This window comes from Chanodichthys erythropterus, chromosome 18 (genome assembly GCF_024489055.1).
Source record: "Chanodichthys erythropterus isolate Z2021 chromosome 18, ASM2448905v1, whole genome shotgun sequence".
Classification (NCBI taxonomy): Eukaryota; Metazoa; Chordata; class Actinopteri; order Cypriniformes; family Xenocyprididae; genus Chanodichthys; species Chanodichthys erythropterus.
This window is the reverse complement of record NC_090238.1, coordinates 36,647,832-36,674,829: the sequence shown is the minus strand read 5'-3', so window position 1 is coordinate 36,674,829 and position 26,998 is coordinate 36,647,832. Positions and strand designations below refer to the sequence as shown.

The window sequence follows — 26,998 nt, the reverse complement described above, 5'->3', positions numbered from 1 at the left end:
AGGCCTAGTGATTGTCACGGTATGTAATTAGCAGCCATAAAACAAAGCCTTTACCATAGTAGGATTCATTTACTGGAGTCCAAATTTCATTGATTAATGTAATTGTAAGGTAGCAAAAACATACAAGAGTAGTAACATTCCTGCCCCCAGGACAGTGTATGTATAAATATGCATGCAAATTAATTCTAAAATACATTTTATTATTAAGCAAAATGTCCTGAGCATGACTTTAACTGCAAATTTTAAATATATCATTTAAAACATTATTAAAAATTGCTCAGAACACTAATAAATAGCATTTGTTACATGTCCCCGCTACCTAAACCTAAACTTTATCATGAAGTATAATCATTAAAATCTTTCAGAATTTTTTTTTTTTGTGTGTATTGTCGTGTGACTCCATACTGTATACCATCTATGCTAAACAAAAATAAATTTTATGAGCAATCCATAATATATCATATAAAACACATATTTTTGACATGTCCCCAGGTTTTTCCCTCAGTCCTGTTACCCTCACACATTTCCCCCTATAAAAAACTTCATGCCACAAGACACATTTTCAACAGGAAGTTGCATCATCTGGTTCTAATGCAGGCCATAAGAAGACCAAAGGTAAGTCCTCTCATTTTAATTTCTGTATATTTGATGAAATTGTAACTATGACTGAGAAGGTCAATATCAACATACTTTCCTGTTACCTAAATTATTTCTTAGATGTTATTTGCTTATTTAAAAAAAAAAAAAAACTTTAGGTAAGTCACTATTTGCTCAGTGTCCTCATGCTATTGTACGCCATGTGGCCATATGTCATGTATTTTATCGTTTTTGCTTAAAAACTCAATCCTGTTACTTTCAGTCCTGTTACTCATATGAAAAATAACAGGAGTGAGTAGAGTCCTCTGTTTTGTTGATTTAGTAATGTGAATATTAGTATATATATATATATTACTATTCACCTGTATCATGAGTTTTACATTTGAAATTACTTAAATTGTAGACTTTTAGGATTAGTTTTACAGTGTGAATGCCATTCTTGCAGGGAGCCAGTTCACCACAACATGACTTAACCTTTTTGTCTTTGTCTTTCTTATCTTTTGTAGAAGATGGAGATAACCTATACTATGCAGTTGCCAGAAACACCCATTCGTGGCATGCTGCAAGAGAAGGAGTGAAACACACCCGCAACCCTTTCTTTTCCCCCCTTTTTGTTTTTCCTTTCCTCTTTCTCCTTCTTTCTCTCTGTTACAAAGTGCTCCTTCCTGTTACTAAATTTATTGATTTTTCTAAAAAATAAAGTTAAACCACTGTTTTTTTATCAGTTTTGTTTGGCCCATCATTTATACAACTGTTAAATAAATTTAATTATTAAAAAAATTATATACTTCTGTCTTCTTTTAAATGAAAAAGTAGTTTTGTTGTTTTTATTAAAATATACCTTGCCTTAATATAAAGTGATTTTATATATATATATCACATCATCTTGCTACTGGGGTACCTCAGGGCTCTGTGCTTGGTCCACTTCTCTTCTCCATCTACACGTCATCACTAGGATCGGTCATTCAGGATCATGGTTTCTCCCATCACTGTTATGCTGATGACACACAACTCTACCTCTCATTCCAACCAGATGATCCGACGGTTGCTGGTCGCATCACAGCCTGCCTGACAGCCATTTCTGCCTGGATGAAGGACCACCACCTCCAACTCAACCTTGCAAAAACGGAACTGCTTGTGATCGGTGCAAACCCAACACTTCATCACAACCTTTCAGTTCAACTTGGGTCTTCAACCATCACTCCTTCCAGGACAGCCAGAAACCTTGGAGTGGTGATGGATGATGGTCTAACCTTCACAGATCATGTTGCAGCAACGGCCCGGTCCTGCAGATTTGCCTTGTACAACATCAGGAAGATTAGACCCTTCCTATCTGAACATTCCACACAAATTCTTGTCCAAGCTCTTGTTCTATCCAGACTGGACTACTGTAATGCTCTCTTGGCTGGCCTTCCAGCATGCACTATCAAGCCTCTACAACTGATCCAAATTGCTGCAGCAAGACTGGTCTTCAACGAACCGAAGAGAGCGCACGTCACTCCTCTCTTCATCAGTCTGCACTGGCTGCCAGTAGCTGCTCGCATCCAATTCAAGGCTCTGATGTTTGCTTACAGAACGACAGCTGGCTCTGCACCGCTATACCTTAACTCACTACTTCAGACTTACGTGCCCTCCAGAAACCTGCGTTCTGCAAGTGAACGGCGCCTTGTGGTGCCATCACATAGGGGCACAAAATCACTCTCACGGACCTTCTCCGGGACTGTTCCTGGCTGGTGGAATGACCTACCACGCTCTATCCGAGCAGCTGAGTCTCTAGCCATTTTCAAAAAAATGCTAAAGACGTATCTTTTTCGTCAGCACTTGACCCAGTAGTAGTAGCACTTACCTTGACTAATATTCTTCTCCTATCTGTGTATTTATTTAAAAAAAAATAAATAAAAAAATTTCGCCATGAGCACTTTACTGACATAACTGTGACTTCACTCAGCACTTACATACTGTTGTTCTCATGTTGATTTGATTGATTCTACTACTCTCATTTGTAAGTCGCTTTGGATAAAAGCGTCTGCTAAATGACTAAATGACTAAATGAAATGAATAAATATATATATATAAATATATATATATATATATATATATTTTTAAATTTATATATTTTTTTTTTTTTTTTTTTTTTTGTCACAGATATCAATTTCTTTAAAATAAACACTTTCTTGAGGTGAATACAAAGGAATTAACTGACATGCTTTTTAAACGGCACATGAGTTTTGGTAACAGGACTGAGAAAACGTGCATCCGTCTTCTGCTTTGAAACCTTGTAAAAAATTAAATAAAGTTGCCTGAGATTGACCAATACACATTTTGAATAGTTAAATATGTGTAGTATTAGATTCAGTGTTGAAAAAATATAAAAAATAATGTTTCATTTTGAAGAGTTTCAACAAGCAAATGTCACCCATTCGCCCACAAGTACGACAAAACAGTGAATTGTGAGGCATAATTTATTGATTGTAAAAACTATTTAGGATTCACATCTTCAGGTTTGCAAACAGTGCAAGGTTTGTTCCTCTAGTCAAATGTGCTATTGAAGCAAAAACTAGATTAGTGTCATCAAATTTAAAAAACTTAAACTCTCCACACAATTAATTATGTATATAAAATGCACAATCCAATCAATCACCCACCATATGCACAATAGCTAACAAGCCTCTATTATGCAAAATGTACCAAGTATGAAAATAAAGTTGCAGAATTTAAGTCAAAATTTGTGTATTGATGTTGGGTCTCAGAAGTATGTCAAGGATCCATGTTCTGTCTCATCTGGCTCATGAGTACAGGGTGAGATGCATCCACTACAAGAACAAAGTTATGCATTATTATTTTTATTAATCTTACTATGAATCCCGATGAATGAAATATTTGTATAAAAACATTACTTCATTTTCTCCCAGCATCATGTTTGGCCCTCCAGCAGAGAGTCTCTTGAATGTTTCTGGTGATAATAATATCATGAGTTTACATACAGTGATTGACAGCAATGATTAACATCAATCATCCAGACAACAATGTCATGCACTACAGAGGTTAGGTGTGGATGTTATGCTGTGATTGCATTATATTTATGAAACATGCATCACAAATCATTTATGTAGTTAAATCCTAACTTATCCCTAAGACGTGATATCTCAAGTGCTATTTTTAGGATTTATATTGTACACAATAATTGAGATCTGTACTGGCTGTCTAGAACATAATAGGCTATAGTTTCAGACTCACTGGCCATGCAGTCCATGCGCAGGACAAGAACAACAAAGTTTTCTAGTGTAATTTCACCACTGGAGTCACCGTATCGGAGAGCCATGAGATTCAGCATACTGTCACTCAATATAAACCCTTGAGAAATGAAAAACGTGAGCAGATTCATTCTATATGTTGTTGTAACATTTATGACTCTTTTAATAAAGTTACCTGCAACTTTAAGTACATTTCTGAGTTCATTCAGAGACAGACTTCCAGTGCGTGACACATCCACACCATAGAAAATATCCTGAGAAACAGACCACAGAAGCAAATGCAACCTTGTGTAATGTGTAATGTAGAAAAAATATAGACTACTGCATACTGAGTCACTATTAGCAAAAATGTGTTGCGTTTCCGATGGTTCTTTACCTTTAGAAAAACGGCTCTTTTCCACAAACGGAGGCATTCAAATTCACTGAGCCTTCCAGTGACACTGAGCTGTACTGTTGTGTTAAAGAGCATCATGAAACAACTTGTAAAAGGTGATCAATTACATTTTTGTTCCAGAATTCACAAATGGCAAACAACAAGCACAAGTGTCTGAAAGCCTTTTCTCCCTCTGATCCCTCATAGTAGAGGATACATCCATCAGCGCCACCATGCTCTTACACAAATCCAAGCTGAATCCTTTCGTTTTCTGTGAATGCCCTGAGAGATCAGACAAAAAACATGCAGAATCACAGATAAATGGAAGCAAAACAGGAATCTGTGCTTTAAATTATAAGCTGATTGTGACTTTTCTCTGGAAGGATGAAACATCACCTTCATAAAGATTCTCATTCAGAAGTCTCTGAAGCTGCTCAGCGTCCACCTCTCCGTACTTACAGAAACAGACAATTATCAGAATACAGATCAAAAAATGTCTGTTCAGTTTAAATATCTGGGGTCTTTTTGTTGCATTTTCAGTAAATATCTGATCATAATCATTCACATTCCCTCACAATCCAGAACTGTTGTACCTTATCTGCATATTGTAGAAAGAGCTGGAAGGAATCATCATTATCCCTGGGAATCACCTGAGAGAAATTGATAACATTTTAAAATACATATACTTTCAGAACACATATATGTGCAACATGTAAAAAACAGCCCAAGCTGTGATATACCTTTGTTCTTGTTATGCCATATCCAGAAGAGTCTCTGAAGACACAAAATCAAAATCTCTGTAGCTTAATAAGCAGAGGCATCATAAACATGTTTGTTTGAGCATCATCTCAATCACTTAATGTTAATAATGCGAAGGCTTACTCAATGACGGCTTCTGTCTTTGAATAGACTGTCAGAAGGAAGGATGAAGCTTCATTTGGCTTGAAAGTTGAAGGAACGATGACGTAGTCGCCTGCTTTGAATCTAAAAAACTCCATGATTTCCCGAGCATTGATGTAAGATTCATTTTTTCCAACGAGACGGGTGTTTCTGAAGAAAGAGGCAGGGAATTTTTCCCTTTGGTCCTTTAACTTGAAGATAAGGAAAAATATTGATTATTTTACCTCTGCAAAACCCCAAATTCAACTAAATGATTCAGGAACATTCAATACGTACATGAGCTGGCACCTGCAAGAGTTACAGAAAACAAGTATAAATGTTCAAATACTCAATATCGTATTCAAGTGAAGAAGGTCTTTTGCAAGTTTTCAAAATGCTTTTTTTTTTTTTTTACAAACCTCATAAATGTTAAAGCCAATATGAAAATTGGTTGCCAAGTGCCTGTTTCTCTTGTGAGATTTCTGAATGAGAGACACGAGGAGATTTGGAGAGCTTTCATCTCTTGGGTCTTCAACAGTCTGCTTTAGAGTCACACGAAACTGGGGATTTTTTGAAAAACTCTCTACGAATGCAAAAGAAAAAAAAAGAAAAAATAGAGAGAGAGAGTGTGGTAATATATAGGTCTATTAAATATTAAAATACTAAATCCATCCAAGCTGTTTTTGAATGTGAATCTGACTCACTCTCTGAACTAAAGTTCTGTCATGACATGGTAATGGATATGACAATGTTGATATGGTTAATCTTGGTGGAATAGATCTGCTATGCTGCTGCTTCTGTTATTACTGCTGCTGTTGCTGTTTGTTTATTGCTGCTGTTGCTGTTTGTTTGTTTATTGCTGCTGCTGTTGTTATTACTGCTGTTGCTGTTATTATTGCTGCTGCTGCTGCTGTTTGTTTATTGCTGCTGCTATTGGTTATTACTGCTGCTGCTGTTATTGCTGCTGCTGTCTGTTTATTGCTGCTGGTTATTGCTGCTTCTGTTATTGCTGCTGCTATTGGTTATTGCTGCTGCTGCTGTTATTGGTTATTGCTGCTGCTGTTGCTGTTTGTTTATTGCTGCTGCTATTGGTTATTGCTGCTGCTGTTGTTATTACTGCTGCTGCTGTTATTACTGCTGTTGCTGTTTGTTTATTGCTGCTGCTATTGGTTATTGCTGCTGCTGCTGTTATTACTGCTGCTGCTGTTTGTTTATTGCTGCTGCTATTGGTTATTGCTGCTGCTGTTATTGCTGCTGCTGCTGTTTGTTTATTGCTGCTGCTGCTGTTATTACTGCTGCTGCTGTTTGTTTATTGCTGCTGCTATTGGTTATTGCTGCTGTTGTTATTGCTGCTGCTGCTGTTTGTTTATTGCTGCTGCTGTTGGTTATTGCTGCTGCTGTTATTGCTGCTGCTGCTGTTTGTTTATTGCTGCTGCTATTGGTTATTGCTGCTGTTGTTATTGCTGCTGCTGCTGTTTGTTTATTGCTGCTGCTATTGGTTATTGCTGCTGCTGTTATTGCTGCTGCTGCTGTTTGTTTATTGCTGCTGCTATTGGTTATTGCTGCTGTTGTTATTGCTGCTGCTGTTTGTTTATTGCTGTTGCTGTTGGTTATTGCTGCTTCTGCTGTTTGTTTATTACTGCTGCTATTGGTTATTGCTGCTGCTGTTATTGCTGCTGCTGCTGTTTGTTTATTGCTGCTGCTATTGGTTATTGCTGCTGTTGTTATTGCTGCTGCTGCTGTTTGTTTATTGCTGCTGCTATTGGTTATTGCTGCTGCTGTTATTGCTGCTGCTGCTGTTTGTTTATTGCTGCTGCTATTGGTTATTGCTGCTGCTGTTATTGCTGCTGCTGCTGTTTGTTTATTGCTGTTGCTGTTGGTTATTGCTGCTTCTGCTGTTTGTTTATTACTGCTGCTATTGGTTATTGCTGCTGCTGTTATTGCTGCTGCTGCTGCTGTTTGTTTATTGCTGCTGCTATTGGTTATTGCTGCTGTTGTTATTGCTGCTGCTGCTGTTTGTTTATTGCTGCTGCTATTGGTTATTGCTGCTGTTGTTATTGCTGCTGCTGCTGTTTGTTTATTGCTGCTGCTATTGGTTATTGCTGCTGCTGCTGTTTGTTTATTGCTGCTGCTGCTGTTATTACTGCTGCTGCTGTTTGTTTATTGCTGCTGCTGTTTGTTTATTGCTGCTGCTGTTTGTTTATTGCTGCTGCTGCTGTTATTGCTGCTTCTGCTGTTTGTTTATTACTGCTGCTATTGGTTATTGCTGCTGCTGTTATTGCTGCTGCTGCTGCTGTTTGTTTATTGCTGCTGCTATTGGTTATTGCTGCTGTTGTTATTACTGCTGCTGCTGTTTGTTTATTGCTGCTGCTATTGGTTATTGCTGCTGTTGTTATTGCTGCTGCTGCTGTTTGTTTATTGCTGTTGTTATTGCTGCTGCTGCTGTTTGTTTATTGCTGCTGCTGCTGTTTGTTTATTGCTGCTGCTGCTGTTATTACTGCTGCTGCTGTTTGTTTATTGCTGCTGCTATTGGTTATTGCTGCTGTTGTTATTGCTGCTGCTGCTGTTTGTTTATTGCTGCTGCTATTGGTTATTGCTGCTGTTGTTATTGCTGCTGCTGCTGTTTGTTTATTGCTGCTGCTATTGGTTATTGCTGCTGCTGTTATTGCTGCTGCTGCTGTTTGTTTATTGCTGTTGCTGCTGCTGCTGTTGGTTATTGCTGCTTCTGCTGTTTGTTTATTGCTGCTGCTGCTGCTGCTGTTGTTATTGCTGCTTCAGTTATTGCTGCTGCTATTATTACTGCTGTTGCTACTGTTATTGTTGCTGCTGTTGGCTATTGCTACTGTTGCTGCTCCTGCTGTTATTGCTGCTGCTGCTGTTTGTTTATTGCTGCTGTTTGTTATTGCTGCTGCTGCTGTTATTACTGCTGCTGTTGCCGTTTGTTTATTGCTGCTGCTATTGCTGCTGCTGCTGTTGTTATTACTGCTGCTGCTATTGGTTATTGCTGCTGTTGCTGTTATTGCTGCTGCTGCTGTTTGTTTGTTTATTGCTGCTGCTATTGGTTATTGCTGCTGCTGTTTGTTATTATTGCTGCTGCTGCTGTTTGTTTATTGCTGCTGCTGTTGGTTATTGCTGCTGCTGTTGTTATTACTGCTGCTGCTGCTGTTTGTTTATTGCTGCTGCTGCTGTTGTTATTACTGCTGCTGCTATTGGTTATTGCTGCTGTTGCTGTTATTGCTGCTGCTGCTGTTTGTTTGTTTATTGCTGCTGCTATTGGTTATTGCTGCTGCTGTTTGTTATTATTGCTGCTGCTGCTGTTTGTTTATTGCTGCTGCTGTTGTTATTATTGCTGCTGTTGCTGTTATTGCTGCTGCTACTATTGCCGCTGCTGTTTTTTGTTTATTGCTGCTGCTATTGTTATTGCTAGTTCAGTTATTGCTGCTGCTGTTTGTTTATTGCTGCTGCTATTGGTTATTGCTGCTGCTGTTTGTTTATTGCTGCTGCTGTTGGTTATTGCTGCTGTTGTTGTTATTATTGCTGCTGTTGCTGTTATTGCTGCTGCTACTATTGCCGCTGCTGTTTTTTTTTTATTGCTGCTGCTATTGTTATTGCTGCTTCAGTTATTGCTGTTGCTGTTTGTTTATTGCTGCTGCTATTGCTGCTGCTGCTGTTGTTATTACTGCTGCTGCTGTTTGTTTATTGCTGCTGCTATTGGTTATTGCTGCTGTTGTTATTACTGCTGCTGCTGCTACTGTTTGTTTATTGCTGCTGCTATTGGTTATTGCTGCTGTTGTTATTACTGCTGCTGCTGCTACTGTTTGTTTATTGCTGCTGCTATTGCTGCTGCTGATGTTGTTATTACTGCTGCTGCTGCTGCTGCTATTGGTTATTGCTGCTGTTGCTGTTATTGCTGCTGCTGCTGTTTGTTTGTTTATTGCTGCTTCTATTGATTATTGCTGCTGCTGTTGTTATTATTGCTGCTGCTGCTGTTATTATTGCTGCTGTTGCTGTTATTGCTGCTGCTACTATTGCCGCTGCTGTTTTTTGTTTATTGCTGCTGCTATTGTTATTGCTGCTTCAGTTATTGCTGCTGCTGTTTGTTTATTGCTGCTGCTATTGGTTATTGCTGCTGCTGTTTGTTTATTGCTGCTGCTGTTGTTATTATTGCTGCTGTTGCTGTTATTGCTGCTGCTACTATTGCCGCTGCTATTTTTTGTTTATTGCTGCTGCTGTTGTTATTGCAGCTGCTGCTACTGTTATTGTTGCTGCTATTGGCTATTGCTACTGTTGCTGCTCCTGCTGTTATTGCTGCTGCTGCTGTTTGTTTATTGCTGCTGTTTGTTATTGCTGCTGTTCCTGCTGTTATTGCTGCTGCTGTTTGTTTATTGCTGTTGCTGCTGTTTGTTTAATGCTGCTGCTATTGGTTATTGCTGCTGCTGTTTGTTTGTTTATTGCTGCTGCTATTGGTTATTGCTGCTGTTGTTATTACTGCTGCTGCTGCTACTACTGTTTGTTTATTGCTGCTGCTATTGCTGCTGCTGCTGTTGTTATTACTGCTGCTGCTGTTTGTTTAATGCTGCTGCTATTGGTTATTGCTGCTGCTGTTTGTTTGTTTATTGCTGCTGCTATTGGTTATTGCTGCTGTTGTTATTACTGCTGCTGCTGCTGCTACTGTTTGTTTATTGCTGCTGCTATTGCTGCTGCTGCTGTTGTTATTACTGCTGCTGCTGCTATTGGTTATTGCTGCTGTTGCTGTTATTGCTGCTGCTTCTGTTTGTTTGTTTATTGCTGCTGCTATTGGTTATTGCTGCTGCTGTTGTTATTATTGCTGCTGCTATTGGTTATTGCTGCTGCTGTTGTTATTATTGCTGCTGCTGTTATTATTGCTGCTGCTGCTGTTATTATTGCTGCTGTTGCTGTTATTGCTGCTGCTACTATTGCCGCTGCTGTTTTTTGTTTATTGCTGCTGCTATTGTTATTGCTGCTTCAGTTATTGCTGCTGCTGTTTGTTTATTGCTGCTGCTATTGGTTATTGCTGCTGCTGTTTGTTTATTGCTGCTGCTGTTGGTTATTGCTGCTGTTGTTGTTATTATTGCTGCTGTTGCTGTTATTGCTGCTGCTACTATTGCCGCTGCTATTTTTTGTTTATTGCTGCTGCTGTTGTTATTGCTGCTGCTGCTACTGTTATTGTTGCTGCTATTGGCTATTGCTACTGTTGCTGTTCCTGCTGTTATTGCTGCTGCTGCTGTTTGTTTATTGCTGTTGCTGCTGTTTGTTTATTGCTGCTGCTATTGTTTATTGCTGCTGCTGTTTGTTTGTTTATTGCTGCTGCTGCTGCAGAGCAAGTACAGGACTTGCTACATGACAGAACTGCCAGTACATACACAACACTCTACTGTGAGCAAGTAAGACATGCTGCTGCCATACAATATAGCATACATGAACTACATGAATCTATACAGGTGGAGCTGGGGAAGGTGGAGAGTTTCTGAAAGCGTGCTACAACGTCTACAGTAAACATTGACCAAGTATTTGGAGTTTGACCACGCAAGCTCATTGGCTACTGATATAGCAGGAAGCAATCAGCTGTGCCCTATAGAGAACGATGTGTTTGCAAGCAGATTTCAAGTTAATGACCTGCACCATCTAGAATTTCATGACAGAACTTTGTATTTATCATTACTTCCAGTGATGTACATCTCAAAATAAAGCTTTTTTTTTTTACTTTCAACACTGTTGTCAACCAATCAAAACCAACAAAGACGTACACAAATTAATTCTCAGTCCTGGTCCTACATTAGCCCTACATTCTGATATGAATTGAATCATTATGCTTAACAAGATAGTAGTAGTCATAGTCATAATAAAAATAGTTGTCGTAAGAATAATATGAGTTAGTTTACCTAGGTCATTTGAACAACCGCCAGCTGTTGTTCCAATCACCCACTGGCGTTTGTGCACTTCAATTTTCCAGGATGAAGAATGAGATCCAGCAAGAACGTTCACATCCGAGCAACAAATATCCAAATCTGAAAAATTCTTGCAGAAATCCTCCATTGACATCCTGCAGAGACAGAAAATAGTGATTTGGAACTGTGGTTGTGGAATATACTAAATAAAATTAATAGATAAAAACACTGATCTAAAATAACTTTAAAGACAAACATTTGGCCCTTTGTTTACTGTACATAGTTCTGCTCACCAGAATTCTCCATTGTCAAGCACAACTTTGTATTTTTGGTCCTCAGGACGTACAAGTTGCCACAAAGGGGATCTAAAGAGACCAGATTAACAAGAAATCAGACGCCTAATTGATGTAGAGATATGTAGGAATTATATAGATCACCTGTCGCTCCAGTCCCTGTTCCACTCTCCTTGACCCCAAGGGTTAAAGATCCTCACCAGCTTCACTGGACGACCTCTACATACAACCTGAGTGAACATCTCATAAGATCACAGGAAAAACTTGTACTGTTCTTGTCAACTTACTGATACTAAACGCTTCAAAACTCGTCTAATAAATCTGGCATGGTACAGTATGTTATGAATATTGTTTGCTTTTTGAGGAATTGCTTTTGCTCCTCTTTTGCTCCTCTTTTGCTAAATGCAAACTTAATGTAAAACTGTAAACCACATTTGAATTATATAAGAAGTTCTCACCTCTGCTACTCCTGTGACCGTGTACGCATGCATTTCCACAAGGCCATTTGGTAACACATTATTTTGCAGCAGACCTGCTTGCTAAAAGGAACAAAATGATTTTAGGACTTCATGTGATCATGACAAATCTTTGTTGCAGGTGGGTCGCTGGTCTGTTCTCAATGCAGGATATCAAAAGCTATGGCATTTCTGGTTATTAAATTCAAGCATACATATATATATATATATATATATATATATATATATAAATATATATTTAAAACAAATATATTAAATGGTTAATTCATTTGCTTCTGTGATTATCAAACATCAATTCTGATGAGTTTGATATTGTTGATAGTATTTTTAAGGAGACTGTTGACACATTTAGCTTCTGTCTTCTAAAAATCGAAGGTTATAGCGACACTTAGCGGTCAAGAGTAGAAATTACAAGAGTAGAAGTTGCCCTTATCCCTCAGAAAATATGAATAAAACTATTTGAAGTAGCATAAATATGTCCCAGACTACACTGAATAATTGTTAACTTGCAGCAAGCATGATAATAATAATAATAATAATAATAATGGATTTTTTATTTTTTTTATTTTAATTGTTTGATAATAGGATAATATTAAAGGCTCAATCTTTACCCCTCCAGGAGTGCCGCATCCCATCAGGGATTCTGATTGGCTGGCTCGTCTCATGGCGTCCCACAGCTTGTCTGATGCTTCACTCAGTTTAATGGTCATGTGTGGTCCACCAGTGAAGTCCATGATAGCTTCTGATATGTTTCCTGCGTCCATATCCGCATAAGAGCCGCACACTCTGGAAAAGATAAAGACAATAATCAAGCCACCATTTCCAGAAGTATTTTTCCCATTTATTATTTCTGTGCATTAAAAAAAAAAAAAAAAAGAAGACTTCTGATCCATGAACCAAACTAACCAGATCTAATGTACATATCACAATATTTGAAGAACTGCTCAACCTATGAAGCAATAAATTATAGTACAATATAAAATAGTCTGTTATTAAACTGAAACATACTTAGCATAAGCTTTCTCTAACAAAGCAGGCCAGAATTCATTTGCCGTTTTAGACTGAACAAAGACGAGTCTGCCGTCAATAGTTGGTAGTTTGTCATCGATAACCACATCCACCCATGATCCAAATCTCCAGAACTGAAAACAAAAGATGAGAAAGTAGTAATTATTAAACATATAAAAGCTTCAATTCTTAAAGGAATTGTTCAGCCAAAAATGGTTTCGACATTTACCTTAAAGTGAAATATTCCTGCATAATCCACAGAGAAATTTTGATCATCCTGGATAACCTGCTTCATAATTCGTTTTTGAAATGTAAGAGCTCCAACCGATGCCAGAAACCAGCAGTTACCTTCACACACACACATGATTGTTTCACTAGTGAGGATATTGCATAGACTTCCATTGATTTTATATCATGTTAAAGCCACAATATGTACATTTTCGCATTAGAGGTGTCCTCACTAGTCGGTTGTCATCTTCTATCAAAAACACTAAAACTCCATAAAGTGGAAAAAGCTGCGTATTCTGTATTTGTTTTTATTGCTTTTTATCTCTCTACTTCAAAAAAAAAAAAAAAAAAACTTTTTCATTTGACCTAATGACTCATTTAGTTTGAAGTTTAAATTCTATTCGCCTCAAAATGTGTTTTGCACTTTCTGTTTATATTCACTATATTCACACTGCATTCATCTATTATATATTGTACACACCTGTTTGATTGATTTATTGCTCTATTGCACTGACGCTTTATCTATTAACTGGTTGAGAACTGCGACCTTTGAAATTTTTACCATCTCTAAATGATAATATATTTCGGTTTTACTTTAGCTCATTGCATTGATGTGTTTATGATTTATTTTTCAAATGCACATTTTTTGATTAGCTTCAAGGATGTACTGTAAGCTTGGTGTGGACATTGCTGTTATTTATATTAAATGGCACATAATTGTGTATGACCCTCATCAAATTTACACTTGTAGCTTTTAATCACACAGTATGTATTTTGTACCGCACAGCAGACTTACCTAATCTACCCTGAATGAAGTCAAACCTTGAAGTTCCTTGAACAATGTAAACAGGGTTTGGCACCAGTTCCTGAAGGAAACAAATGATTTATTTCACATTTTACAGCAGATCACACACAATCACAAGGGTGCAAATCACTATCAAGTAACAACAGTAGACCAACCTAATCAAGCTCTTCTGAAAATGTCATAGAATAAACTACAGTAAACAGTAAAGCATGCATGACTTTGCAGTTCATTTGTTGTGGACAGTGCACTTTACTACCACACACGCCTTAAAGTCAACATGACCTAGGCATCATGCCGGTCAATTGAAACCTTCATAATTTGCATTAGCATTCACATTTATTATGATCAGCAGGTTGATTTCTGAGAGTTTCTGCTATTTAATCAGCTGAATGAATTGTGTTTGTGTCAGCAGATGCTCACGTACATGTGGTCGTCTCCACACAACTCTCCAGAGCTCTTCACTCTTCAGAGGACCAAAACCAATTGATTTCATCTCTGGAGGGAACAAGTTGTCTATAAACCTCAGTTTTTCCTTTAGGCAGAACTGCTTGAGCCAGTGGAAGTCCTGATCCAGGAACCTTTCTGGTTTGTCGGGAGTTCCCAGTCCATCTTTGACATTACGCTCCGATAAAATGTTTAAACACACACCAGGTGCTGGCATTGTGGATCAGATCTGTTGAACAGAAATTAGCAACAAACCTGTTTACTTAGGTTTTACACTTCAGTAGACTAGATTTAGATTAGATCAACATTTATTTACTTGTTTTAAAATGCATGATGGAACTAATTCTATTTCATTTGCATGTCAGTTTCTTTCTCATGCATTGAATATTCCATGTAAAAACTGATAATGATAAATGATAACAACATGACATGATTAAAAACATACCTTTTGTCTCTTACTGTGGCCGGAAGATTATTCTGTCCTTTCCTAAGCAAAGAGCAAGAGGAAAACTGAGGAGAAGCCTTTTAAAGTCAGACTCCGCCTGCTCTTCCAGGTGTTGTGCAACTTTATGGCTCTCAGGTCAATATTTAAGTATGCAAATGTCATGGTATGTTATGAGCCAAGTCTTGTACTGTGGAAGGATTCAGTCCAAAACTCGCTGATTCACGTTATTTTTGGTGTTAGGCTGCAGTTTACTGTAATTGTTAAAAGGATAGTTCACCTTTAATCAGTAAACTATACCTTTAAATGTCCAAAACATACTTTATAACTTATATAATATTTAGTTGTTATTTTAGATTCTCATTTGAAATTGGATGTGCATGTGAAGAGACTGTGTGGAACAATCAGAACAAACCTGAATTGTTTTATATGATTAGACCACATATATCTCTAAAAGCAGCTATGTTATACATGCATGCAATGGTCTTCTCACATTTATCTTATTGTGTGACTGTCTGGAGTCAGGTTTCTCAACTGACTATCAAACCTGTTCAGACTCTATGTTAGAGCTCTATATAAACAAACAATACAAATTTTGGACAATAAACCAAATAGATGGCATTATTGTATTATTTTACAAAAATATAGTTTGCTTAGTTTTGAAAATTTTATAAATTTGTCTCTTATTAAAATGGTGTTTAAATGTGTACATAATCTTGCTCCAGAAATAAGGGGATGACTACAAAGGATGCAACAATGCACAATACTAAAGAGAAAAAAATTTGCATAATCCACATTCTCAGTTCAAGGTACACTGCTTTGGAACAGCCTGCCAGCTGAAAACAGAGTTAAACATTTTTCAAAGAAATTTAAAAAAGTGGTTCAAACAAAATCAGGTTTGTGAACATTGATGGTCATGCACAGTCTCAACTTTTTTATTATTGTTATATTTTTTTATTTAGTTTTTGTGTGTGTGTGATTATTGTTTAACTGTTATTAAAAAAGCCTAACCAGAGGCTGAGGGCTACAAATTAGCCTTTGGCTGGAAGCCTGTATGTGGAGCATCATTGTAGCAAAGTTATACTGAATTGTATAACATTGATAAAAAATCTAAACCTGACTGTCCCTGTTAGAAGTCATATAATGCGCTGTGGTTGGATCTTCCATCAGGACAATGATCCAAAACAATCATCAAAATCAACACAAAAATGTGTCTCTGAGCACAAAACCAAGCTTCTGCCATGACTGTCCCAGTCCCCCGACCTGAACCCTAAAGAGAATGAGAGGAGTGAACTGAAGAGAAGAAGCACCATCATGGAGCTGGGAATCTGAAGGATCTGGAGAGATTCTGCATGAAGGAATGATCTCTGATCTCTTTTCAGGTGTTCTCCAAACTCATCAGGCATTATAGGAGAAGAGTCAGAGCTGTTTTCTTGGGAAAAGGAGGTTGCAAAAAGTATTGTTATAAAAGGGTATGATTAATTGTGAGCAGTGTGTATTAGAGAAAAAAAAACATTTCTCTCATAATGATATTTTCCCCCCATTTAAAATTATTATTCTCCAATGAAAGGTTGGATTTTTGTAGATTTTTAAAATAAAAGATCAAAATGATTAACAATGCAGATTTATTTTCACAGCCTTCTTTGGTCGTATTTACTAAGGGTATGAATAATTTTGAGCTCAAGTGTGTGTGTGTTTATATATATATATATATATATATATATATATATATATATATATATATATATATATATATATATATATATATATATATATACAAAGCATAATGACTGTAAATGCGGATATATAATTATTGATTTTAATGATTGTAAAAACCATGGGGCACAGAGCATAAGATTTGCAAACAATGTGAGGTTTATCCGTGTCAAAAGGTGTGATTCAAGCTAAAAAGCCATACTAGATTAGCGTCATCTGAATGAAAGCATTATTTAAAGTCACAATGAAATCAAAATGGAATTAGTATATGAAATATTGCAGTGTTTATTATAAATGACTTATCTGTGCACATCATTGTTTTCAATTCATGTTCCTTATAATCTTGAATCAGAATAACTTTCCCTCACTCTTATGGCAACTTCTCTTCTCTGATGACGAGGGCGGGGCAACCTGTCACTCACACATAAGATCCACCAATAGCAAACCACAACCATCCAATCATCCAAGCCCCGCCCTACATGTGTTCTTGTTCCAGAAGCCGTTTCACTCGGATATACAGATATACATCATAATAGAAAAGAAAAGACTAATGCAACTTCTGGTTCCATCTGTTGCCATCGGAGCTTGGTGTGGAATTAGTTTATTAAATATTGCAGTGTTTATTATACAGTAAATTACTTATCCGGGCACATCATTGTTGTTTTAAATTCATGTTCCTCATAACCTTGAATCATAATAACTTCCCCTCACTCTTGTGGTGACATCACTTCTCTTCTCTGATGACGAGGGCGGGGCAACCTGTCACTCACATGAGATCCACCAATAGCAAACCACAACCATCCAATCAACTCCCCACAGACAAAATCAAGCCCCGCCCTACATGTGTTCTTGTTCCAAAAGCCGTTTCACTTGGATATACAGATATACATCATAATAGAGAAGAAAAGAGTAGTGCAACTTGACTTCAAACTATCTCAACTCTCCACACAATTAATTCTATATTTAAAGGTGCAATGTGTAAATTTTAGGAGGATCTATTGACAGAAATGCAATGTAATATACATAACTATGTTTTCAGTGGTGTATAAAGACCTCACATTTCTATCTCATACACCCCACTTCCATGTTAAGTCGCCATTTTGCGCCAGCATGTTTCTACAGCAGCCCTAAACGGACAAACTGCTCTCGCAGAAACCGATCGTTTCATGTCTTAGGACATCAATGTGTCGTCACGAGCCGCAGGGTTTAATTTGGATTTGTCTGTGCATGTTTGTTTATTCTCATAGATAGTTAGGTGTGGATGTTATGCTCTCATTGCATTATCTTTATGAAAAATCCATAACTTATTAAATTAATTTGTTTCTTATCTTATTCTTATCCCCTCTCTATCTATGATGTGATATAAGGGTGAGAATCTTTAGGCACCTTGTTGTGTTCAATCCAATTCCAAACGGATTCTTTATCTACATTGTTTTATTATTAATTAGTTTAAATACCTATTACCAAGATTTAAGACCATTTAACCTTTATATCTTTAACCCAAAAAGTCTGTTCTCATTTATTCACCCTCAAGTTGTTTTAAACCTAAAATAAGATATTTTGAAGAATAGTATGAAAAAATAATACAGCCAATGGGGATCAGAAACACTTACATTCTTCAAAATATCTTCTTTTGTGCCCAACATAAGAAAGGAACTCATACAGGTTTAGGACAACTTGATGCTGAGTAAATAATTATGACAGAATTTTTAGTTTTGGGTGAACTGTCCCTTAAAGGAATATTTCATTTTTGCAAACATTATGGGAATGTTACATTTGAATATTCCCTGAACGTTCTGAAACAAGTAGCAACATGTCCAACAAATGTCCAACTAAAACACAACAGGCTATAGTTTCAGACTCACTGGCCATGCAGTCCATGCGCAGGACGAGGACAACAAAATTTTCTAGCGTAATTTCTCCACTGGAGTCACCGTATCGGAGAGCCATGAGATTCAGCATACTGTCACTCAATATAAACTCTTGAGAAATCAAAAATATTAGCAAGTTCATTCTGATGGTTTGTATGATCATTACATTGTATGACAGCATATGGAAGTATATGACCTTAAGATCAGTTGAGAACAGCTGAAGTCAGTCTTAAATAAATAAAGTTACCTGTAAATTTAAGAGCATTTTGGAGTTCATTCAGGGACAGACTTCCAGTGTGAGAAACATCCATGTCATAAAAAATATTCTGAGAAACAGACCAGAGAACAGAGCAATTGCAACCAATAATGTAGAAAATTTAATGAGAAAAAAATGTAGAAATTTGTGGATTATTACCTTTAGAAAAACGGCTCTTTTCCACAAACGGAGGCCTGAGCCTTCCAGTGACACTGAGCTGTACTGTTGTGTTAAAGAGCATCATGAAACAACTTATAAAAGGTGATCAATTACATTTTTGTTCCAGAATTCACAAATGGCAAACAACAAGCACAAGTGTCTGAAAGCCTTTTCTCCCTCTGATCCCTCATAGTAGAGGATACATCCATCAGCGCCACCATGCTCTTACACAAATCCAAGCTGAATCCTTTCGTTTTCTGTGAATGTCCTGAGAGATCAGACAAAAAACATCACAGATAAATGGAAGCAAAACAGGAATCTGTGCTTTAAATTATAAGCTGATTGTGGCTTTTCTCTGGAAGGATGAAACATCACCTTCATAAAGATTCTCATTCAGAAGTCTCTGAAGCTGCTCAGCGTCCACCTCTCCGTACTTACAGAAACAGACAATTATCAGAATACAGATCAAAAAAATTTCAGTAAATATCATAATCATTTATATTCCCTCATAATCCCGAACTATACCTTATCAGCATATTGTAGAAAGAGCTGGAAGGAATCATCATTATCCCTGGGAATCAACTGAGAGAAATTGATAAAATTTGAACATATTTATACTTTCAGAACACATATATGTGCAACACACACACACACATGCGCACACACAAATATATGATATAATATGTGATATACCTTTGTTCTTATCATGCCATATCCAGAAGAGTCTCTGAAGACACAAAATCAAAATCTTTGTAGTCCAACATTACATTATATTAGACTACTAAAAACTTTAAAACAGCTGTGCGTGATTTTATGTTCAAATGGTTTCTCGTATCCCAATTTAATAAGCAGAGGCATCATAAACATGTTTGTTTGAGCATCATCTCAATCACTTAATGTTAATAATGCGAAGGCTTACTCAATGACGGCTTTGAATAGACTGTCAGAAGGAAGGATGAAGCTTCATTTGGCTTGAAAGTTGAAGGAACAATGACGTAGTCGCCTGCTTTGAATCTGAAAAACTCCATGATTTCCTGAGCATTGTTGTAGGATTTGGTTTTTCCAACAGGATTGGTTTTGAAGAAAGAGGCAGGGAATTTTTCCTTCCGGTCCTTTAACTGATGAATAAGCAAAAACATTCATTATTATGTCCTTGCAAAACAAACTCAAAATTCAACTAAATGTATCAGGAACATGTTCAATACGTACATGAGCTGGCACCTGCAAGAGTTACAGAAAACAAATATAAATTTTCAAAAACTCAATATTGTATTCAAATGAAGTTCTTTTGCAAACTTAAAACAGATATTACAAGTTTTCAAAATGCTTTTTTTACAAACCTCATATATTTTAAAGCCAATATGTAAATTGGTTGCCAAGTGCCTGTTTCTCTTGTGAGATTTCTGAATGAGAGACACAAGGAGATTTGGAGAGCTTTCATCTCTTGGGTCTTCAACAGTCTGCTTTAGAGTCACACGAAACTGGGGATTTTTTGAAAAACTCTCTACGAATGCAAAAAAAAGGAGACACTTCTGAATCTCTTCACCAGGCTAAGATATTTAAACAAAGACAAAGCTGTAATATAAACACTATTTAATATTCAGTAAGTGCAATTGCTGTTTGTAAAATGCTTAAACAGTATCAGTAAAAATAGTTGTTGTACAAGCCTGTAATAACCTAGACCAGAGATGTAAATGACCACTTACAGCCAATACAGGCAGTTTACTAAGGAGGAAATGTTATAGCGCCACCCATCGTCCTACCTCCCTAAAAGTCTGCATGCTTGTTTAGAGCCATATGTCACATGTGCTCACCTAGTTATGTGAAGTTCTGAGTTTATGATTAGGAATTACGGGCTTATTTGTACATTTAACCACGCCCATTTTCTAAATGACCCTGTTTTAGCTACCAAAAGGGTAAAGATCAACATTTTCTTTTAATAATTACTGACCTAGAGAGTCCAGTACTGCATTGGAGCATTTTAGAGTTGATTTTAAGATCCTTCTTTTCGCATACAAAGCATTGCACAACTTGGCCCCGGATTATATTTCTGATTTTATTAAGCCATACACAGCTGTTAGGTCATTAAGATCTTATGATCAGTTACTGTTATCTGTCCCTCGTTCTCGTTGCAAAACAAAAGATGATTGAGCTTTCTCTGTAGCAGCCCCAAAAGCTCTGGAACAGTCTACCTTTGTGTATCAGGGCCTCTCCATCACTGGATGTTTTTAAAACCAGTTTAAAGACTTATTTTTACTCTTTAACATTCGAGTGATGCTGTGCATAACACCAACTATATAAAAATAACACACATATATATATATATATATATATATATATATATATAATTTTTTTTAATATAGTTGGTGTTCCATGTTATGTATGTATACAATTTGTTTGATTGACTTTGATATTTGACTTTTATCTCCATTTTTTCCCTCCTTTTCTATTTTAATTTCTGATTTACTGTAAATCACTTTGGATAAACTACAGTTGTGTTAAATTTGTGCTATATAAATAAAATTTAACTTGACTTGACTTGATTGGATTTATTGAGGTTGAGCAAAAAACTTAGGATATTTAATTTTTATTTTTTTTTTACATAACCGCAAATATTTAATGAACAATTTGATTGACAGCAATGGTTCTTGAGGCAAAGTTGTTCAGCATGAGAAGATCTATTAAATGATATGAATATTGTGTGTATGTGTGAAACTCGCATAAATGCGTAAAACTAGTTGGCGCCACCTAGAGGCCGATTTCTTTCAAAAATTCTCACAGGCCTTGAGTCAAACAGGCCAAGCAAGTTTCATTCCGATCGACCTCCGTTAACCTTGTTTGATAGCTGCTCAAACTTCATTGGCCAATGGCGGACGCATTTATCGAGATACGCGAATGTCCTCAAAGGCAGTCTTGGCACCTTGGACAAAGATATTGCATGCCAATTTTCAAGTCAATCAGACAGGGTTTGCATAGTAATAATAGCCATTTTTAATTTTTTTTTTTTCTAGTTATAGCACCAACAAGTGGCCAGTCGCCACAATTTTTTTTCAGGTGACCAAAGATTGAGCCCGTACACACGTGTTCCAAGTTTGGTGAAAATATCTCATTCCATTCACGAGTTATAGCCATTTTAGTAAAAGTGGCTCAGCCCACTTCAAACGTTTTGTTGGCCCTTAGAGACCATTCATCAAAATTTTAACTTTTTTTTGATAATTATTGACAATCAGACTCCAGAGAATCTCACTTCTCTGGTTTGGTTCTGATTGGGCCAAAAAAACGTGCGCAAAAGTAGGTTTTTTCAAAAAATCCAAAATACCCCAAAATTTCAAATCCGAGGCATGCATTATGTCCGTCTTGAGCAAAGGATTCCAACGATATAGCCCAAAGTACGCTTAACGGTTTAGGAGTAATGAGCGATTTCGTATTTCACTGCTGTGGCGCCCCCCTCAGGTCGATCGGGGTGAGCCTTGGTGACGTTGTAGATGGTGTGAGTACTACCAGCCCTCAAAGTTTCAAGTCTTTATGACTTATGGTTTGGATCCGTGGAGAATTTAAAATTTCAAGCTACACGCTTGAACCCTTAATGAGTTAGTTTACCTAGGTCATTTGAACAACCGCCAGCTGTTGTTCCAATCACCCACTGGCCTTTGTGCACTTCAGTTTTCCAGGCTGAAGAGTAAGATCCAGCAAGAAAGTTCACATCACAAGTTCACAAGATGCAACAGAATGTTTTATAAAAAGTTCTCACCTCTGCTACTCCTGTGACCGTGTACGCATGCATTTCCACAAGGCCATTGGGTAACACTTTATTTTGCAGCAGACCTGCTTGCTAAAGGGAACAAAGTGATTTTATGACTTCTGTAGGCCTATTGTACATTATATATTGTATGACTGCTCCTTTACAGGTAGGTCACCGGTCTGTTCTGAATGCACAAAAAACTATGCTAAATGCAAATAATAAAATCAAAAAAGGCTTAAAGGTCCCGTTCTTCGTGATCCCATGTTTCAAACTTTAGTTAGTGTGTAATGTTGTTGTTAGAGTATAAATAAAATCTGTAAAATTTTAAATCTCAAAGTTCAATGCCAAGCGAGATATTTTATTTAACAGAAGTCGCCTACATCGAACGGCCAGTTTGGACTACATCCCTCTACTTCCTTCTTTAATGATGTCACTAAAACAGTTTTTTGACTAACCTCCGCCCACAGGAATACACAAAAAGGGGGCGTGGTCTTGTTGCGCTCCCACAGAGAAGAGCAAGAGTTGCGTTTGTAGAGTGTGTTTGTCGCCATGTCGTCGAAACACTGTTATTTTCATCCCGCAGTCCAATCACCTTTGTTTGGCCTTCCCAGGGACGCTGTACTTAGAGATCAATGGTTACAATTTATGTTTAACTCGGTTCCCGAAAATTATAATTGTGGTATCCTTACTGCAACAGTTAATGTTGGACTGCAGTGCACATAATGGCCACAAGAGGGGACTATGTTTATGTATATGGCTGTTTTCCGTATGAGGTACTCTTCTGAGTGAGTGCTAACGATGTACATTTTCTGTCGCTGCTTGTGGAGATTAAAGAGTTCAGTCTCTCGGGAATTATTGTCTTTTGTGTTCATTCGGCACAACACCACAATAATCCACATGTAAAACTATGTGCAGCACACGTTATGGTAAGAGGCGTGACCTTTCCGGGCAAGGAGCGCTAAGCTGCTGTCAAATCACAACACAGGAACCGCTGGCACAATCAGAACTCGTTACGTATTTCTGAAGGAGGGACTTCATAGAACAAGGAAGTCATCAGCCCGTTTTTATGACAGTGGAAACAGCGGTATACAGATAAGTAAATTATGTGAAAAATACTGTGTTTTTTTAAACGCGAAACATAAACACATGTTATATTGCACACTATAAACACAATCAAAGCTTCAAAAAAACATGAAAAACTGGACCTTTAACTACTTTTTTAAAGGCAGGATACAAATCTTGTGGTTGACAGTGTGCAACCAATCAAACAGGTGCAAGTTTATCTGTTGGTAAAAGCAAGTATTGCATTTCTGGTTATTAAATGTTACTTTGAAATGTATTAATTTGAGTCTAATTTTAAAAATGCTAATTCTAAACTAATTCTAAAGCCTGCAGAAGACTTCCTTCCAACAGTCAAAGCGGCGTTACATCACAAAAGTGTGGATTCATAGGAAGAATGTGAGTATTTAGGGAGCCATTTGGGACGGGGCCTAACTTGCAGCCTTCCATTTGAGAAGCACCCTAGAATCTTTAACGCGTTCACTTTCCATTTAATGAAAGTCTAAGGTTAGAGTGACACTTAGCAGTTAAAAGTTGCAGTTACTTTTCTACGGTTGTGAAAGTACGGATATACCCTGTGAAGTGAACAAAAATACCACAAAGACTACATTAAATACAGGTTCAGGATCACAGCCTTTACCCCTCCAGGAGTGCCGCATCCCATCAGGGATTCTGATTGGCTGGCTCGTCTCATGGCGTCCCACAGCTTGTCTGATGCTTCACTCAGTTTAATGGTCATGTGTGGTCCACCAGTGAAGTCCATGATAGCTTCTGATATGTTTCCTGCGTCCATATCCGCATAAGATTTCACTCTGGAAAAGATAAAGACAATAATCAAGACACCATTTCCAGAATATAAAACAGTCTTATATTAAACTGAAACATACTTAGCATAAGCTTTCTCTAACAAAGCAGGCCAGAATTCAGTTGGTCTTTTAGACCGAACAAAGACGAGTCTGCCGTCAATAGTTGGTAGTTTGTCATCGATAACCACATCCACCCATGATCCAAATCTCCAGAACTGAAAACAAAACATGTTAGAGGTTAAGCTATTATTAAACATATACAGAAGCTTCAACTCTTAAAGAATTGTTTAATCAAAAATGGTTTCACCATTTACTGTAAAGGGAAATATTCCAGCATAATCCATAGAGAAATTTTGTTCGTCCTGGATAACCTGCTTCATAATTCGTTTTTGAGATGTAAGAGCTCCAACCGATGCCAGAAACCAGCAGTTACCTTCACACACACACACACACACACACACACACACACACACACACACACACACACACACACACACACACTGTACAAACCGTATTTTCTATCTGCCTACACTACCACTACCCCTAAACCTACCCATCACAGGAAACTGTGCACATTTTTACTCTCTCAAAAAAACTCATTCTGTATGATTTATAAGCCTTTTGAAAAATGGGGACATGGGGTAATATCCTCATAAGTCACTTTTTTTTCTACTTCAGTGGCTAAATTATTCACTTAAAGTGTGTTTGACTGATTTATTGCTTTATTGCACTTCCACTTTATCGATAAAGTGGCTTACTGTGGACACATAATGATACATGCAAGAGATTAGAGAGTATTTAGTTCTAGACTCATTAAAGCTACACGTACAGCGCATCAATTCCAAAGTTTATTTTGTGTTAATAATGTACAGCACAGCAGACCTACCTAACACACCCTGGATGATGTCAAACCTCGAGGTTCCTTGAACAATGTAAAAGGAAAGAGATGATTTATTTCACACTATACAGCAGATCACAAATGGCTATCAAGTAGAAATACGTACATGTGGTCGTCTCCACACCACTCTCTGGAGGTCTTCATGTGTCAGAGAGCCCAGACCGAGAGATTTCATCTCTGGAGGGAACAAGTTGTCTATAAACCTCAGCTTTTCCTTTAGGCGGAACTGCTTGAGCCGGTGGAAGTCCTGATCCAGGAATGTTTCCGGATTGTCGGGAGATCCCTGTCCATCTTTGACATTACGCTCTGACAAAATGTTTAAACACACACCAGGTGTTGGCATTGTGGATCAGATCTATTCTTTATTAGAATTACATTGTGAAAAGCATAATTATAGAGCAAATGAAATTAATGCAATACATTATTATTTAACTTTAAACATAAACTTAAAGTTTGTTTAAAATATACAGACGTGCAAAATGTATATAATAATCTTAGTGTTACGAATACAGCTCCCCCGGTGCATCCTCCGGGCCACCGGAGGGAGCCATCACCCGAATATTGACTCATAGCTACCTGGACTCCATTACCCATAGGCCCGCATTCCTGGGACTGATCACTTCCGCACCTGCATCCGATCACACTCACACTCTCACTATTTAAGACACACACACACACACACCATCGCGAAGTCTTGATTTGCTGTAAGTGATCATTTCTGAGCGTTTCTTTGTGGATTGATCTTCTGTTATCACCTGGACTGTTTATCTCTGCTGAACCACCGCCGCCTGCCTTGATTACTGCCTGTTCTCTGATTCTGTGATTGTTTGCCGCCTGTCTCGACCCTTGCCTGTGACCCGACTCTGTTCCATTGCTGCCAGCCTCGACCTTTGCCTGTCCCTGTTAACGGTACTGTCTTGCCCCTGTCTGTTACAATTGCCTTTTAATAAAGCTGCAAATGGATCCACTGTCTACTGATCCATCATTACACTTAGAATGTATATTCATGCATCTATGCATGAATATTCCATGCAAAACTGAAATGATAGCATGATAAATCATACCGTCTCTCTCTCTCTTATTGAATTTGGTAGATTATTCAGTCTTTTCTGATGAAAAAAGCATGCAGGACGAAGCCTCAGAAGAACCCTTTTAATATCTGACTCCGCCCACTCATCCAGGTGTGATGTAACTTTATGAGTTTTAGGTCACTATTTGAATGGAGAACATACAGATCAAAAAGCAGCACAGTAGCATGCTGAAAAAGCTCTTCACATGATGTATCATCATTATATATGAACATCATATAATTTTATTGGAAATACTGAGCTAATCTGCAAAATGTTTGCCTTCTCTGTCTTCACTGTTCCCACATCTCAGCCCTCAAATACATTCATTTTTACTTTAAAAAATGTATAAAAATGTCTATAAAAGGTAATGAGTAAAGGAAATACCTTGAAACAACCAGTTCTTTATTTACCCATGTAAGTTCACAAGTACCCTTGTAAGACTCAGGAGGACTTCTGACAGGACAACGTCTCAGAAGAACCCTTTTAATATCTGACTCCGCCCACTCATCCAGGTGTGATGTAACTTTATGAGTTTTAGGTCACTATTTGAATGGAGAACATACAGATCAAAGAGCAGCACAGTGGCATGCTGAAAAACCTCTTCACATGATATTTCATCATCATATATGTCTGAACCTCATATAATGACCTCATAATAAATCCTGCAGACAAGGAAGGTGTTACTTATAAACACTGGTGGAATTTCAATGCAA

General features: G+C 37.5%; 2 protein-coding genes across 3 annotated transcripts; both read right to left on the bottom strand.

Annotated features, from left to right (window-relative positions):
• Positions 1 to 3,053: 3,053 nt before the first annotated feature.
• On the bottom strand, positions 3,054 to 14,753 carry LOC137006561 (calpain-1 catalytic subunit-like). Of its 2 annotated transcripts, XM_067367417.1 has the most exons (22): positions 14,712 to 14,753; positions 14,247 to 14,495; positions 13,814 to 13,883; positions 13,019 to 13,137; positions 12,790 to 12,923; positions 12,393 to 12,567; positions 11,764 to 11,844; positions 11,450 to 11,535; positions 11,306 to 11,377; positions 11,007 to 11,167; positions 5,523 to 5,686; positions 5,401 to 5,412; positions 5,107 to 5,315; positions 4,965 to 4,998; positions 4,818 to 4,874; positions 4,621 to 4,678; positions 4,442 to 4,506; positions 4,228 to 4,296; positions 4,027 to 4,105; positions 3,835 to 3,951; positions 3,495 to 3,550; positions 3,054 to 3,410 (listed from the first exon to the last, which is right to left on the bottom strand). In XM_067367417.1, exons 2-22 carry the CDS (start codon positions 14,481 to 14,483, stop codon positions 3,384 to 3,386), a joined length of 2,082 nt encoding a protein of 693 aa, XP_067223518.1. In that variant the 5' UTR covers positions 14,484 to 14,495; positions 14,712 to 14,753; the 3' UTR covers positions 3,054 to 3,383. The 2 variants fall into 2 exon arrangements, 1 of the variants encoding a protein (XP_067223518.1); XR_010892519.1 differs by lacking the exon at positions 3,054 to 3,410 and having other exon boundaries at positions 4,043 to 4,105.
• A 1,800-nt stretch (positions 14,754 to 16,553) lies between these two features.
• LOC137006299 (calpain-1 catalytic subunit-like) lies at positions 16,554 to 26,717 on the bottom strand. Its single transcript, XM_067366931.1, has 17 exons — positions 26,670 to 26,717; positions 25,322 to 25,521; positions 25,213 to 25,239; positions 24,399 to 24,532; positions 24,152 to 24,323; positions 22,456 to 22,542; positions 22,311 to 22,413; positions 20,051 to 20,214; positions 19,920 to 19,931; positions 19,630 to 19,828; positions 19,404 to 19,435; positions 19,236 to 19,292; positions 19,086 to 19,143; positions 18,914 to 18,978; positions 18,711 to 18,773; positions 18,543 to 18,621; positions 16,554 to 18,406 (listed from the first exon to the last, which is right to left on the bottom strand). The coding sequence occupies exons 2-17, from the start codon at positions 25,388 to 25,390 to the stop codon at positions 18,195 to 18,197; spliced, it is 1,533 nt and encodes a 510-aa protein (XP_067223032.1). The 5' UTR covers positions 25,391 to 25,521; positions 26,670 to 26,717; the 3' UTR covers positions 16,554 to 18,194.
• Between the last annotated feature and the right edge of the window lie 281 nt (positions 26,718 to 26,998).